General features: G+C 39.0%; 1 protein-coding gene across 13 annotated transcripts in view; it reads right to left on the reverse strand.

Moving 5' to 3' along the window:
* LOC148425583 (focal adhesion kinase 1-like) overlaps positions 1–17,104 on the reverse strand; it is a 47,039-nt gene extending 29,935 nt beyond the window's left edge. For 11 of the 13 annotated variants that reach the window (XM_088411372.1, XM_088411367.1, XM_088411373.1 and 8 more), the window contains exons 1-6: positions 9,246–9,333; positions 2,611–2,888; positions 2,374–2,540; positions 404–491; positions 209–288; positions 53–115 (exon numbers count right to left, since the gene is read on the reverse strand). In XM_088411372.1, the coding sequence (XP_088267498.1) occupies positions 53–115; positions 209–288; positions 404–491; positions 2,374–2,540; positions 2,611–2,888; positions 9,246–9,318 (749 nt within the window). In that variant the 5' untranslated portion in view covers positions 9,319–9,333. Of the gene's footprint in view, positions 1–52; positions 116–208; positions 289–403; positions 492–2,373; positions 2,541–2,610; positions 2,889–9,245; positions 9,334–13,589; positions 13,617–16,838 lie in introns of those variants that run through there. The other 2 variants (XM_088411368.1, XM_088411370.1) reach the window with 2 other exon arrangements.
* Between the last annotated feature and the right edge of the window lie 382 nt (positions 17,105–17,486).

The following is a 17,486-nucleotide window of genomic DNA, read 5'->3' on the forward strand; positions in this document are numbered from 1 at the left end:
TGTACAGTTAAACAAATTAGACAATGCAATTGAATAAATAAATAAATGTTACTCTAGGAGTTCATAGTTGGATTTCTTGTCAAGGGCATTTCCTGGCATCTCCCTGAAGAAACGCCTGTATAGTTGGGGGACGATAGTGGTTACAACCAACAGCTATCAATATAACAGTCTTCATGAAAGGCAACAGACACGCACTGCATTGTCTCACCTTATTTCTAGACAGCCTAGTTTCAAAGCGACCTCGTGATCCACTTGATCAGCGATATGTTGCATGTAGTCACTTTTTACCTGGATTAGGAGCAGGGTGGAAACAGCACAAACTTACATATTTGGTATGAAATCTAATTTATTATACTGTATTTTAATTTGATCTATATGTGTTTCTTCTTGTACGTTGTCACACCTGGTGATAGAGGTAGTTGAGTGAAGGCTTGTCTTCTGAGAAATGTTTGAGGTAACCTTTAGGGAAATAGCGCATCCGTAGCTCGTACCTGAGATTTGAAAAAAAACAAAAATTAATGACAACGTAGACCATGTTAGATACCTTCACGCAGAAACTAAATTAATACCACTGCAGCATCCTAATTAGACTGACACAAATCTTCCTTGTGTCATTGTCCTCAAATGAATACTGTAGAAATATAAAGATCAGAAGATGGTGTTCACTGTAACCTTGATATGCAACTGACATAAAGCAGTCACTACAATGGAGGGAATTTGGGTCAGGAGAGTTGTGAGTAGGAATGCTACAAGCCTACAAACACATGACAGAGAAAATACAAACTGAGAACACATGAATAAGAAAACCGTTCAATAATGAATGAAGAAAAAGGTGGTACACTGAAGAGAAATTAGACACGTTGGAAAGCTGAGAGCCAGAGAGAAAAACAAAGATGTGGGTGAAAAAAAGGATGCAGAGAAAGATCAAAGTGGAATATGGTAAGCGTGGCCACACGAGACAGATGGGAGAGAAAGTAAGCGAAGGGAGATAGAAGAGTGTGATCAAATCAGTCTATCCCTTGGGCTGCTGCTGCCTCCGTTCTAACAATAGCTCAGCAGCAGCATCTCCTGTGGGCTTGCAACTCTGCCACCCTCTGAGGCACTACTCTTCTGTCACATGTTAGGAAATTAAGCAACTTCTCCACTTAAGATATATTTCAACAATGAGTGAAACACATCCAATGAAAGATGAAGTGGCACCCTTGCAATTATATGGTGTTGGTTTAAAACAGTTTTGGGTGTTAACGCGGTCCTTCAACCCCAAAAAGCCACCATCTTCCACCATATTTTCCAAAGCAGCAACAATTGGGTGGCTAGCCCACAACACAAGAGATTCAAAAACAAAAAAAGTATAATGGTTTCAGGAAATGGAGGCATTGTGAATCAGCCAATACTGTATACCCCTTAGTATTCACATAAGGTAAACACAGATGAAAGAACAACATGAAATAGAACTATCACAAAACATGTGATTTAATATTTAACAACAAAACATTATTCTCCACCTAAAGTTAAGAGTAATTTCCAATTCTAAAGTGGTTGATGTTGGGTCCAGTGAAAGAAATCAAACAGTAAACGAGAATACATATTTTCAAAAACATCTCTTATGAATTCATGCTGCTATATACTGCAAAAACCATTGTAGTGACTTTACTATGTTAAACATTTTTGGGTGGATTGAAGGCAATACTGTATATACTCTAAATATGTTATGTTATGCTGCTGCTAAAATAATATTCTGAGTTTTCTGTAGTATTGCCCTAAATATGTCATACAAACACCTTGTGACTTGAAAGGTTTCAGTAAGCTTCAGTATTTCAGGTGAAGCTCCTTGTAGAGCTGAATTCAAAGAAAGCAGGGCAGTTATACTTGTCAAGATGATGCGGCGAAAGGTCCAGATTGCCTATGAGACTGGTGGAAGTTGAGCAGCTGGCCAAAGCTATCATATGCAAAGGTACGCAAAGTGCTCAACTAAAGATAAAGAGGCATTTGCAATAGTTGAACTTAAAAAGGTCTGTTTATTGCTGAGTAAATGTAATGCATAATGTAAGAGCTACATGGAACGTAGTAATAATTTGGTATATTAAAAGGGTTGTCAGCATGGTAACGTGGATCAGAATGTGTTTAGGGTTTCAACTATCAATATAGGCAATTATAAAGACTTATTGGGCATAAGAATTTGGGGTGTAGCAAAATCGATTTGAGTCATAAATTATGGTACCACGTAATGAAATAGGTATCACATCGTCTTATATTGAAAATATGTTATTTGTGCAATTTTGTTGCAGAATGCCCAAAATAGTGAGTGTTTACTGTATGAAGAAAAAAAAAAAAAAAAAAAAAAAAAAGAGTACACTTTAACAGTGACTGTACCGCCACTCCTCCTGCGGATGCTGCTTCTCATATTTCTCCCTGACATGACAGACTCCCAAGTCAGGATGTAACCAATGACGTGCGTCTGTGTGCAGATGAGTTAAACGTAGGCCAAGTGAAGTGACACAGCGTAACTTGTGGATTTCGGCTATCTTCTGGATGACTCCCTATGGAAAAAAAAGGAGGAACAATGAAAGGGGCACAAGGTCATGATGAAAGTTCAATATGAGAACATACCCTGACATCAGTAGCATCACCATGTCTGATATTACTGGCCCAGGTGCTGGGTTCACTATTTGTCTCAAAGTAGTGGAAGATCTTCAAAACCCTGTCCATAGAACCTGGGGTCCGCTCAAGACCGGCGACAGAGCTGCTGGTACCGACACCGGAAATCCCGGAGCGGGATTTTACCCCACAACCACTTGCTGTGGAGTGATTTAGGTTGGGCTCCAAGTAGGAAGATGTTGCCATGCCTGACTCAGATGTTCTTACTCGGGCTATGTGGCCATCATATTCTGTAGAAAAACAAAGACTGAGGTGAAAATGAGACTTTGTACTTCAAGTGAGCTTTATAATCAAACAGTTTGGTTCAACTTGGGCAACTTCTTCATTGCTCGGTTTTTATTGCAGAACTCCACCCGCTTAAGGTTGAAAGGGTCTCCATATACAGACAAATTGAAGGTGGCAAGGGCTGCTTTGAAATTCTTCAACTCATTTGATACTCCAAAACCATTACAATAAACAATACTGTTGCCTTTACATTTTGTTGACGTTAGGCCAAAAAAACTATAGTTGTGGTTAGTGTTGCTATTTTTGGAATATTCTGAGAAGTGATCATTTTTATTCGTACAAAGATCAGCCAGACGTCAAGAAAAGATGAATAGACAGTAGAATGTTTTGAAAAGCGAAATCAAAGCTAATTATTAGAGGTGAAGAGGCAAATAGTTGAGGAATTGTCACAATTGGTCATTTGCTACTTTCTGACAACCGTTTCAAGTTTTTCTTTGTTTATAGTAGTTTTTTTTTCTAAATGAAATTTAAAAAAAAAAACATTTGACTTTTTATTCATTCAACATTACTGCAACCTCAACAGATGAGACGAGAGTACATCCTCTGAGCTTGCATATACCATTTTTGATATTTTAAAAGATATTGCATACAAACAGACAAGTGAATCTGTTAAAATTTCCAATTATTTCTCATACCTCCTCAATTAAGGAAGTAATTTTGTGTTTGTCAAAATGAAGACCAAACAACACAGAAAACATTTAACAGAGAGACTGCTCATCCACTCATTTCATCCAAAAATGTAGAGGTCAACACACACAGCATTTTACACCACCTGACAAAGTTTTCCACAAAGACCATGGATCAATACTGGTTGTCCATTACCAAACATTAACCTTGGAAACAGAATGTTTGGGTTTAAGTTACTTTGCTGTTTTTCTGTACTGTACATTAGTCACCATGCAAATAATGAGATTCTTCCGAGCCTTACATTTTATCTACTGTATACTGAAAACAGTTCTGCCGACTTACTTACTTTTGCAAGTGACGTCATACACGCCACTATACTAGTCAATGGACAGTGGTAATGGAGTCAAGTGGCCTCGGTCACACTGTCATCAAAAGATCAGATACAGTACAGGTTGGATATGGGCAAAAAATATCTGAATTGGGTCACTTCAGGCTGCAGTGTGAAACTAGTCTTGGGTAGGTGGTACTACAAGTACGTCTGATACGTATCTGATCTTTAGACATACGACTTCAGTCTCAAAGTCCAGGTCCCATTGTCACAATTCTGCGCTCAAAAAGGCGCGAGCAAATCTGAAAAACCAAAACAACAATAACGGACTAGGCAAAGGCAACTCAATGAAGCGAGAGCGAGGGGTTGTGTTTTGTCACTCTGTCTCTTTCTCACTCTTGTTTTGTTGTTACGGCACACAGGAATATTACTTAAATGGAGAGGATCACGTAAATGTTATGTTTGTAAATGTCTCCAGTTGATTCAATTAAGAGTGGCAAGGTATGCAGCCGATTGCTCCGGTTAAAGAACATGGAAATGTATTCCACTTGACTATTAATTGCGGTCTTTTGGCACATACACACAATCATAAACTTGGTGGAACACGGATTCAGGTATTTATTGCAAAATGACCAGGAGCTGCGTCCTGAGGAAAAACAACTGCTTCGAGTGCATTCAACGTTACACTGACGCGGTTTTCACTGACCGCTCATAATGTGGGATATCTGAAACACACTTGTCTTAATCCGCAACAAATATGTAACTTACGAATACGAACACAGGAAAATATGAAGAATTTACAAAAAATGAGATTCATTCTGTTTTGCTACAGTTTTTACATTGTCGCCAAACTCTCGGTGCGTCCTATGAAGGGAAACATAGAAAATACCAGAATTTGACCCCAAAATTAAGGATGCATCTTATACACAGGTGCGTCCTATATTTGTAGAATCACGTTAGTTGGTTGAATTAAACAGTAATTTTTCCATTTAACATTATGAAACAAAATGTACTTGGTACATATGAAATGTGTTTGATTTTAAATTGAAATAAAAAGACATGAGACATAGAAAGTTATTTGACCACATAATATTATGCATATTTACACAAGTTACGAACTGGCCGGTCAGCAAACAAATCAACAGAAGGTCTGGAAAAAAGGGAAAAAAAAAAAAAAACAGAACTCACACAAGGTCCTTTTAGAGCGACTTAATAGAACCACAGTTTCAACATAAATCAGGTGATTTTAAGTAAATGAATTCTGAACCAGAAGGAAACGATGCGGTTCAAACTTGTACAGAGTAGATGTGTTCCTTGAGTAAAGGACACACTGTGCTTTTCTGAAGCGTTTCCTCTGCTCACACCTGCAAGACAGCTAAGGTGACACTTTAAATCTGGCTATGACAACCCGATGAGCTTAGAGGACATAATAGGAATGTCGAGCACAGTCTGGTGTTCACTGACCTTTCCAAACCTCTTTCACTGTAACTGAAGCAGAAAAGGTATTGTCACGTTTAACAAAACCAAGTTTTGCACAGTAATTCTATGGAGGGAATAGCCACTTCACTTGAGATGATTGGTTACAGCATATTTTCTAAATTATTTTCCTGTTATAAATTATGGGAATACAGGTATCTTCTTTGTATCATCGTGTTTAGTGGAAACCACAGCAAGCCTCAAGGTATCATCAGTGCAGCGGCACACCAATACACTGAGTTCTAAGGCAAGAAGAGAACTGTCACCAAATTGAACCAGACATTTACCTCATGACTCATGTTGCTAACTCTATACATAAATGGTGCTCCGGTTTCCTCCTAGATTCCAAAAACATGCATGGCAGGTATATTGGGAACTCTAAATTGTCTTTATGTGTGTTAGTGAATGTGGACAGATGGATCAGTGCCCTCATTTGCCTGCGTCCTAAATGCACAAATTTTGACAGGGATGCATACATTTATACCAACCATTGTCCATCTACTCTTTTATTCAGCAAAACTTGACCACACAAACATTTTTCGTTGGAGATCATTGTCATGACCTTGTATCCGGGAGTAACTTCAAAATTAAAATGTCCCAATGCCGTTCATTTCATACATTACTTGATATCCCCCATTTCATGTTGAAGCATAGCCTGGCTTCCTTACAACACGCAACTGCGTGATAAATTTAGAGCGACTTGACAAGCAGAAGATTCACCACTCTCATTTACATTTGCAGCCAACAAGCCGAAAAACAAAACAAATAAACAAACAGATCTCATTTCATACTTACTGCCCGGTAAATGTGTCTATCCCGCCTGGATCATTTTATTCTTCCCTGCCTGAAAGGAGAAGCTTTGAGTACTGCAAGCCTACTAAGTAAGCTGAGTGAGTCAGATTCTGTTTCTTACTGTAGTTGGACAAATCTGAACACATACGTGACACAGCCCGGATATGTATTTTCATCCGTGTGGTGTTTACTAAACTGTGATCACCAAACATTGTTTGGTAATATCAGTGCAAAAGAGGAGATATTATTTTAACATATTTTTGTGTATTCGCATCTCTGGTGTATTGGGATATAGACAATGACTCCTAAAAAAGATCCAAGGATGTGGTCTTATTCTTTTACTTACTTTGTCCCTACTTCATCCGTTTTATTGCACAATTTATGGGACCAAATATTCCTGTTGGGACCAAAAGGTTTTCAGTATTGCAAGTCCTGGGGACCCAATTGTTTCTAGAGGTAAAATTGGTTCATGCATGCATGTGGTGAATGGATAAATGAATGGATGCTGGATAGCTCTGCTCTTAGTACAGTGGATCCCCGTGTTACAGCATCCCTGATTTACATTATTTTCATGTTGCGACATGGTATACTGAGTTTTTTCATCCCCTCTTCATGACATTTTCCCGGTTATTCGACCAAAACAACTGTCATGACCCTAGGGGCTTGGCTGTATTTGTGTTGTTTTGCCTCCATCTGCTGGCGGTTATAGGTAATTGCACTTTTACTATTGTCGTCTAATTGCTTCCATGCAACTCGTGACTACAATGTTGGTCAGCTATATATTATAGATTTATTATGTATTATATATATTTTTTTAGTATTACATTATTATTATACATATTATATATTGTATATTATATATACGTAGCACTTACTATACTACTTTGGTACCAATTTTTAATATGTATGTACAATTCTGATGTTTTTACCTGGGGTTCTAAACGCATTAGCTGTTTAACATAGGTTTGGATTGCCCGTCATGCGACAAATTTGCCTTACGACCCCAACCACGGAATGGATTGATGTTGTAACACGGGGGCCCACTGTACATTCTTATTGCAGCGTCAGTTGTACTGCTTCACAATACAGTACACAAAGATCTTAAATTCAGTTCTGTTTAACTAAACACTGAAAAATCAAGTAGGGAAAATCAAGTAATGAATCAACTAGGCCACGTGGGCAGTCAAAAGGCGGGCAGTCGGCTGCCAGACCAACTGCCCTACCTTTCCTCTGTATGGTTCCATTGACTGACAGAAAACTTGGTTAAACTGGTGAAGCTGGAGTTCAGATTTGGCCCATAACTGCAGCAGTGGGATGGTTTCTCCTCTTATCTAATTGCTATCTGGGTTACTGGCACAATCCTGGGGGAGCATCTTCTTGGCCTTGACGTATTTTTCAACCACCCATTTTACTTCTCTGCAGTTGCTCATTGCTTCCATTGATCTTCATTATCTTTCGCTTTAAATCCTGTTTCCTGCACTCAGCCTTTTACTATTCATGTGCAATTCTTACTTAGTCCTTCAATGCCCCAAATAATCTCCGACTGTCACTCACAGATCTTTCCGTTCCTTCCTAGAACTAAATTTGATCCTCCGGTTGTATTGAACCATTTTGCTTCTTCCTTCCACCTTCTCATCTTTCCTTCACCCTCACACAATTTCCTTTCCATTTCCTCTAATGCATTTCAGCTCTGTGTTGATTGTCCATGTCCACAGAAGACAGAAATTCAGTCAACCTAACTGTATGGTTCAATAAAAACTACTACGATGAACCCCCAAGAATTTCCCAATTCATGGATTATTATTTTTTAATATACTTTAGATTTGTTTTATTCATAGTGTTTTGCTAATTGAGGGTTTAAAAATAGATGACACTAAACAAATAACTAAATAAATAAATTACGGTAAACTTCAGACTATAAGCCGCTACTTTTTTCCCACACGTTGAAACCTGTGCAGTGCAACGTAGCTGCAATTTTTTTACTAGAGATAAAAGAAGACACTTTGACTTTGAACTGCTAGTTTACCAGCCATCAGGGGGCACTCTCCACTAGTAAATGTAATCAGACGTGTTATTGTTGTGTTGCTGCAGCATTCAAACAATATGAGTGTGTCGGTGTTATGTTTAAAATATGTTGGTGCTGCTTTTGTTTCTAAACATGCAGGCATGTTCAGTCTGTGTTGAAGGCATGATGTTGTTGTAACCAGGTTGAAGCAAAAGTTTTGAATAAAAACTTACATGGACAATCTTTCTGCATAAATATCTGATGTTATAACCTGCGGCTTATAGTCCGGTTGGGCCTATACATGACAAAAAAGATTTTCTGGTAAATTTTTGCGATTGCATCTTAGATTCTGGTGCGCCTTATAGTCCAATAAAACTTTAGGTAGTTTCTAATTAGGTACTAAAGTATTCAATTATCATATACAATTTACTTTGGTACTTAAGTCATTTATATCATGTAATAGTTTACTTTGGGTACTGTAATAATTTTATCATTTTCGAATTTATTTACAGAAAAGGTCTCAACCCCACTGAGGGGCAAACGCTGGGAAATGACTACCAAAGTAGTCGATCTTAAAGATGCTTAAAGATTTATTCAAGGTAACCAGAGGTCACCAAAATGTCACCAGAGATGGCCAGACGAAGCTCTTGTTCTTGAACGTTCAAAATTTGTTTGCGACAACAGAAGTACATGAGAACTTTTGGAGACCTGGCATTTTGGCGACCTTGAATAAATCCAGAGGAGATCAAAAGAGTCACTCATTTCAGACACTGTCAAGCATTCGCTTTTTTGTGGGATAAAGGTTTAGGTACCAGCCATTTTTATACTCATTTAGCCAAATGCTAGAAAATTTTGAATCCCAAAAAACAACAGGGGATTGATGTTTAGACTTATTTAAAAAAAAAAAAAAAACATGGAAATACATCTTTGGATTAGAATGAGTCAATATAAATGACTCAACACGCTCTGAATATTTTTTGGGATACAAGATTCAATCTAACATTTTCTTTAGGGTATCAGCTTTAGTTCCACTATACATAAATCTTATTTCTTTGAATAAGATTCTGTACATACTTGGTAAATGATGATGTGCATAGATGCATGCCCCTTTGCTCCAGCAGAGCGGGATGCAGCCATTGTCGTCCATCTGCTGTGTAGGGGGCGCTGTTCCAATTCTGGCCACTGTACCCAAATGAAAAGACTCGGCACTGAAATCAGCATGAAGCCTTAGGCGTGGTGATGTCCTAAGCCTTTGGCAACTACTGAATGCATATTCCTTTCAAAAGATTTATGTGAATGCATCCAGGGAAAAAAAAACAAAAACAAAAAACAAAAGCAAAAACAAACAAATGAGGCATCCAAAGCTTGCACTCAGTGCTGGTTACACTTACCGCACAGAAGTGAAAGTACCTTTTAATAACAGGTACACTTTAGAGGGGCAGTTCATTCAATATTGCAGTCACATTGCCATAGCAGGGGAAAAAAAATCTCAGAAATCACCGTTGAAATCTCATGATACTTATCTAATTGTTCCTGCTCACTCCTTGACTCGACACCAAACATCAACCGCTGTGACACGCCATGAGCTTTAATCAGGGAAACTCCATCATTACTGATTTTAAATAATCGTCAAGAAGACGAAGCTGAAACAGAGATCTTCTTTCCATTTCAGGCCAAGCAGAAGTTAAATAAATCTGTGAGAAGTTTCAAATTCCGATCTTCACGGTTGTTCATCACAATAATCAATCCTTGATATTCCAAAGAGAGCACGTTCACAGCAGTCGTAAATGTCAGGTTGCAGGATCATGGAATCCATGTTGCAAAAAACTGACAGTTTTCAGTCACGGGTCCACAAAAGGTAGCCAGTTTCATGTTGTCATGCCACAACGGCATTCAAAAGCAGACAGTTGCGGGAAAGAAGTAAAGCAAAATAGATAAAGGACAAAGCAAATGTAGGGCAAAGAAGGGCAATGAAAAGTAGAGCACAGTGAGGAGGAGGTGGACGCTAGCTGCAGCTGACAGAGTTGAACAGGAAACATGAAAGTCACACAAAAAGCAGGATATTAGTGACTGAATAGAGTGTGGAAAAAAGTAGCATGTGAGGGATCTCAGCTTTACATCATGCAAAGCGCCGTGGTAAATGAGGTCAAGCAGGTGTTTTGATGTCACACAATAAAGTGATAGAGACCAAACGAATGAAGTGAAGCAAAACTAAAGCGGGAGCAACCAAGCCATAATGAAAATGTTGCAGAAATGGGTTGAGAGGAAATTATGCGAATGATCCGTTTCCAAGTCGGGTTGTTCTATTCTGTAGCGGCAGCAATCCCAACATCGCCTAATAAACTCCAGCGTCTGATCACGAGCGCAGTACGCATGCAATGCAGTGTTTCAGCGGTGAGTGCAGCGCAGTGTTTGCGTCTGTGCGCATGTGTGTTTAAGCTTGAGAAAAGGTGTTTACATATGCAAAAGCGTGAGCGTGTGACTGCAGATAAACATGTAGGTGACTGCAAGTGGGAGATTTATGTGAGCCTAAGCAAGTATGCATCGACAAGATACCAAAAGGCAATGTATGAGGGTGCAAGACGTCATAGAGTGATGACTTCAGTGAAGGCTGCAGTATAAAAAGGTGGTAACAAGTGTGCATGTGTGTGCGTGTGTATGTGTGTTTGAGTTGAGCAGGGAGGGCTTTCTATTTAGAAAAACACCACATAAATAATAAAAATACATGCTACAATGTAAATAGGGTCACTCACTATTTCAGAAAATACAGACTGATATTAACAATTAAAAATATATAAAAATGTGACACTTTTTATTATAATCTTTTTTGTATGGTTAATCCTGTTTGTTTTTCAGTCACAAGAAAATGGTGTACATTTTTTTTTTCCATTGTACATGCTTTTATTTACGCACAGGACAATGTTTATGCTTTTGTTTTTCTGCAAACACATCAGATGTTGTGAATTTTGAGGTTTAATTGCCGCTTTCACGGCTAACTTAACCAGCTATCCAAGCAGCAACATTGGAAAAAGAACCATCTGGCTAACAATGGCCAATTGAGATGTTGAGAAATGTCAACGACTCTCTATTTTTATTCTTTTTTCTTTCTTTTTTTTTAGAAAAAATAATTATAGTTCTTTCCATCATAAATGTGTTATGTGCTTTATTTGCAGGAATCTTTCTAAGTCGTGTGATAGGGAAATCCCAACCATAGTGTCTCATGAAATTTGTAAGCGGCCATGAACTTGCATAAATTAAACTGGTTGGTTTGCCAGATAATACAATGACTATGAATGTTTGCATCTCACACTGCAAGAATGCTGTTCATCATTCACATATGTTTAGCAAAAGTTTTTTTTTTTTTTTTTTAAGACTTGACAGTTAATGACATTAAGAGCACACTTTCAATTAAATTCAACGGTTTGTGACATTTTAGATGAATAGCTATTTGACTGGATATGGTGAGAATTGAAACAGACTGAAGTACTTAGCAATCCTTCTCAAACAGAGGGGCACACCTCCAATGCAATGCTAGGGTGGGAGGGTGCATATGACAGGGAACAGACTTTGCTTCAGCCGTGTTAATTGTCATTGCACATCCACAGCACCAGGTGGTGCGTTTAAGCTCTCATCGTCAAAGTCTGTGCGGGAGTTTTTAAAATGCTATCAACAAGCCCCTCAAGAGACCCCATGAAGAAATATTTCATAGTAATGAAAAGAAAGACGAATAGCTTGCTGTCAGTGTGAGTATTGTAGTCATTGAGGATTACATCATTAATGTGATTTAGAAAAAATCAGCTCAATGTTTCATGTCGTTTTCTTCAGGTTAAAATGGTTATTGGTGCTTCTGTGTTAATGTTCCAGATCAACCCACATTTATTATTATTATATATTGATTTAATTTTTTCAGCCTTAAAAAAAATCAGTCAAAATGTTTCTACTTTAAATACGGATTGATATTTTAATTGATAATAATCGGCATTATAGTCACTGCAGCGAAGAGGGATTCTCTTTGCTTGGAGGGGCTTTGCGAAAAGTAATTGCTCCAAATTCCTTTATTTGGCTGGAGGCTAAAAACATTTTTCACATGAAAAGGTTAACATCAGTAAAGAGCTCGTTTCAAACGTATTCATATTTGTTTCCATCTGAATCAATGATATAACTTGGAAGAAGACATTTTGCATGAATCTATCCATTTATAATGTGAGAAAAAGTATAGTAACATGTGACTGACAGGTATGTTTTATGCCCAGATGTGCCAAATATTATATTTTAACTATAGGTAGCACTGTATGTCTACACTCAGATTAGATTTAGGGTTTGCCAAAAGACTACTGTAACACAAGATGTGGAGGTGAAGCCAACATATAAACTAGGGAGCATTTCCAATGCAACTCATTTTTTTTATGATCCTAAAGAAAAATGTAACCATTCGTGAACTGAAAGACAAATACCAAACAAGCAATAAAATAACAGTGCGGAAATTGATGACAAACAGAGCTGTGAGAAACAACTGCACACTAAAACACTGTAAACTCCAAAGTGAGTTTCCCAACCAGGGGTATGTGTACCCACATCGCAGTGGTTGAATGGAAACCCTTAATATTTTATTTCCATGATGATAAGTAAATATAAGGCATTTCATAGACTTGTCAATAAACTAGTATGTGTGCGCTACAACATGTCTCTCTGGGGAGACAAGTGTTCCAGATAATTAAATTTCAAATGCTCGTTCACAAACTATGAAGGTCATAAGTTACATATATATTAGGGATGTTTTATCCATTTGTATTTCATATTTTAAAGGACAGCCCAGTTGAGTTTGCATGTCACCACTGTGTCTCTGATATTTACGTATTTATGTAAATAAAAGCGGAACAGTTTATGTCACATATATCTTTTGTTGTGAAATCCAAATACTTTTCAATCCATGGCAAATAAATAAATAAAGACTTTTCCTCTCTGATACCTATGATACCTTTTATTCTTTTTTTTTTTTTTTTTTGGGAGGGGGGGTATCCAGTTCCTAATACAGTATACAACATCCTCCTGAAATACGGTTACTTAGCAACAGCAAAGGAAGGCTTACAACATATAAAGACTCGAGCTTTAGCTCCACAATTAAATCCACGCTAGAACACAATAACCAACAAAAAACTCTTTCATAGCAAAAACTTGGGAGTTCCCGCAGAAAATGTGTGAAAAACAAAGAGATACAGTAGGTAATCTTTTCAAGGAAAATCATAGCATCGCAACAACAATCCAAAAAGATGCTTAGCAAGTTCTTTGATTTCACCATTGCTTTTTCTTGGCAATAATGCTCATTTGGTAGAGTAAGTAGAAGTATCGGGCAGAAAAAAATATTAGATACTCTGGACACACACATAACATAAAGTTACGGCACAAGTTTGTACTCACCAGCATAGTGGGATATTCCAGAAATATCTGAAACACAAAAAGGATTAAGGAGAAATTACTGTGTGGATTGCGTTGAATCACTACATCCCAATTTGATCGCTGAGTATGACTGATTTACAATCTCAATCAAGTTGGGACATTATGTAAGTGCTTTATCCCCTCCTCCTTTTGTTATTACTTGTCACCCCCCCCCCCCCCCCCCCCCCATCACATTCTTCACACATACCATCCACAATGACCCCAAATTAAACATGGTGATCAAAGACAGCACAAAAACATGTGGCATTGCTGTTGCTTCAAATCGTTTAATTGGCATAAACACTCTAACGCGTTGCAGTCCTATGTGTGATGCTCATAGAATTTCTTCTCTCTTCAGCTCTGAGGAGAGAAAGACCACTTCTGGCTGCAAACCAAAAAGTGACATTACTCAAAAGGCATTGCACAACTGTTTTTATTCTGGCAAAAACAGATTCGAAGAGCTCTCTCATGATCATCTACTCAGATTGGCCTGTAGTGGTGGACAATAGGTACAGTACTAATGTGGGCTCATAGAATGACACATAGCAGCACTTAGCAGCTAACAGAGCCAGCATCTGTGAGCAGCACCAGCAAATGCTACTCACAATACTTGAGTGTCCCGTATAGGCTGGCGAAAGTCATCGAATTACTTTACAAAGGCTGTTTAATAGACTTAAGTGATTCAACAGACACAGTTGATGTTCCTAATGATCACTTTTTTTTTTATCAAAGCAAGCATACACAAATGTGCAAAAATCACTACTGTGATTTGTGACATATGAGTGAAATTTCTGTAAAAATTTAGTCACCCAACTTTGCTGATTGCCTATGTACTATTTGCTGGAAAATATAAACCCTTCACTGCTGTGTATAGTACTGTATTTAAAATTGAGTTTTAGAGTTTTAACTTAAAAAAACACAATTCTGTTTGAAATTTTCCACTTTGAGTCCTGCTTTCTATTGTTTTTGTTGTCAGTCTCCAAAACATCGTTGGTGTATAAACAATCACACTATGTGACACTTTTTGAAAATCCATCAATATTTAAAAACAAGTTTTCAGCAAAAGAATTAACTCAATAGCCCATTTTAAGGTCAATTACAGCTGGGAATTCTGTGCGTTTTCCCTGGGTCACTGTGCTCTGCCAACAGCTTCAATGGAATGGGTATTGTAGACAGCACACCAGACACTGGCACCCCAACACATCTAATTACCGGTTTTGGGGAAGCAGAGTTACTGCTTGAACCCATACATAGAGACAGAAATTCATTTTTTCCTTTAGTGGGGTTTTAGATGAGAGACAGGTGGATAAATGTCAATTCTACTGTTATGTCTCAGGAAACATTTACAGTAGGAATAGAAGCACAGTCACGGTAAAAGTCCGCAGTAAAATTGACTTGTATTACAGGTAAACAATCAAAACAAAACTGCGTAGAAGGCGGGTAAAACTGTGTCTTGGCAGCAGGATCTTAAATCACAAGGCAAATATCCAAAACAACACGTTTCATTTCTTCCCATCTTATCATTTGTCAAAGCAAATTTATCTAAGAAAAACAGAGCAGTGTGACACCATATCAGAAGCGACTGCGTCCTTGTTTGCGTTGCACACTCAGCTTGTGTGTGAGGTTTCCACATGCAACTGCTTGCATGGTGGCGGGCAACGCAAATTCCTTTCCAACCCTTAGCCTCTCAGACCATCTCTACCTGTTTTCAAACATGCACCCACAAACGAGCCCAAAATAGGCCCCCCTCGGAAATCTTGCCACCTACATACCTCTATTGGAGCAGCCAAGAAAATCCCAGAAGTGCATGTTGGTAGCCGTTAGGCACAAGATTATACCTCTACTCTTAGCTTGCATGTATTCCACTTCTCTTCCCCTCTCCACTTCCTAGTTGTGAGGTATGTCGTCATATAGGAGAGGGAGAACACCCGCCCCTAATTGCTTCCAATTCACATACCTTTGAGTATCATGACAGATGCCTCCCTCCAGTCATTTTGTTTCTCTTCCCATAATGCACCACTGCCCTCCCCCAGCTTCCAATTTCATCCACTAGCCCCTGTCTCTTGTCTTTATTTCCTCCTGTCAGAAGCTAGACAGGTGTGACCATCGATCTAACATTGTCAGTGTAGCTTCCTTCGTCCCTGCCTCTTTGGATTAGTTACAGAAATGTGAGGAATAATGACGTGGGTAGGATTCATGGAGATAAGCCTAAATATAGTAGTAGAAGGATAATTTTTCGTTTAAAAAATGTCGAGGCAAATTGCAAATTTATTGAGCATATCTAGCAATGTGTAAGCAGTCACTTTGCAGAAACACCGAGAACAGTATAGTCAAGGCATGAATTTTCGAACTAACTAGACAATGTCTGGCCAATGGAATGAAAGAACACTGTTAAAATGATAGTGAAGGCAAGTTCCTGATTTACTCAGTAACAATAATAGCTGACACGTCCAGGAATAGTGGCGAGTGAGTCAGGAATGCCAACAATAGGCTTACTTGTGCGGATGACCATATGAACTTAATAAATATGTGCTGATTTTTATTATCCAACCTTCTGGGTATCAGAAGGGGCTTCTTGACCCAATAGCCGATGGAGAGTATGTACAGAGGTGTGACAGGGGCAAATTAAGGACAATCTTACATCATAGGTTAGTCATCTACACCCATATCCGCCCATGAAGGAGTTTAAACTGGTGATTTGTGAAAATGTAGTACTAATATTAGTATGAGAGTCAGTAGTGTCCAATACTGTCATTGCCCTGACAATCATCAGCCAAAACATCTTAAGATGGTTAAATTAGATCTACAATATCATTCTCCTTTTGCATCCAAGAGATCCATGGTTGCAGCAATGCTTCACGATGGAGACGACTCACTTGGGCACACGGCACATGTTTCAGAATTGTTGATGTGCATGATGACATAGATCATGCTCAGTATTCACCTTTGCACCCAAGTTACCAGAGAAGCCCAAAGGGGTGGTTTCGGCCACTGCACCACTCACTACTGTCTGCTAGGAATACAAATGACTACACCGTGTCAAAAATGACCACGCCATCTGGCTACAGAGGGCATGGGATTTTTACATTATCCCCACACCCGTCGACAATAATACAAGCCCCGTGCAGCATCCAGCCCATTGTCTCACCGTTAGCCCTTTAATGCTAAGCTAGCTCAGCTAACGGTGGGCTATTCCCCACCATTCCGCTCCTAAGACGGATCAATACTCACCCGCTTAAAGGCTGCCGGAGCCAGGCCGCACCTACTTCCAGTCAGCGGCCACCTTATCCAGTCAGTAAGCAGGGCTTTTACACATTAGTCCTGGTGGTATTAAATGCGACTTTTGGAGACTGTCTAATGTTGGCTCTCTCTCCTTGTGTGAGTGAGCCCACAACAGCGCCGTACCCGGCTTGTCGGTGTCACTGACGCGAGGTAGCCGACAGCTAGGAACCGTGCGGTGCCGCTCTGCTTTGCTCTGCTGCATCTGGAGCGCTGAGCTCTTCCAACATGGCTGCAGCTGTCACGAGGATTGGGGCGCCCGAGAGTACCACATCACCGATAGCGGCCCCTGAAAATCATGCACGGTGCCTCACTACGGGCGGTTTTTGCGCGTGCCTATTTGTCCATTTTTTTGCACGCGTGAAAGCAATTTTGTTGATTTTCAAAATGTTTAAAATTCAACATCATTTCAATTGATTATATAATTTGGATTAATTTCATCGGTCAAACCTTTCCTCGCAATGATGTCATAGACGCGCCGCTCTTTTCAAGCCAGGTGGCCTGGCACCTGCTGTTGGTAAATTAGCTGCCCCGTCTTCATCGTTCAAATGAATTTTAATTGAGTTTCACACTACACAAACGCCTCCAACGTACTAATGC

Source organism: Hippichthys cyanospilos, chromosome 3, assembly GCF_059441005.1.
Source record: "Hippichthys cyanospilos isolate Australia breed blue-spotted pipefish chromosome 3, RoL_Hcya_1.0, whole genome shotgun sequence".
In the NCBI taxonomy this organism is placed as follows: Eukaryota; Metazoa; Chordata; class Actinopteri; order Syngnathiformes; family Syngnathidae; genus Hippichthys; species Hippichthys cyanospilos.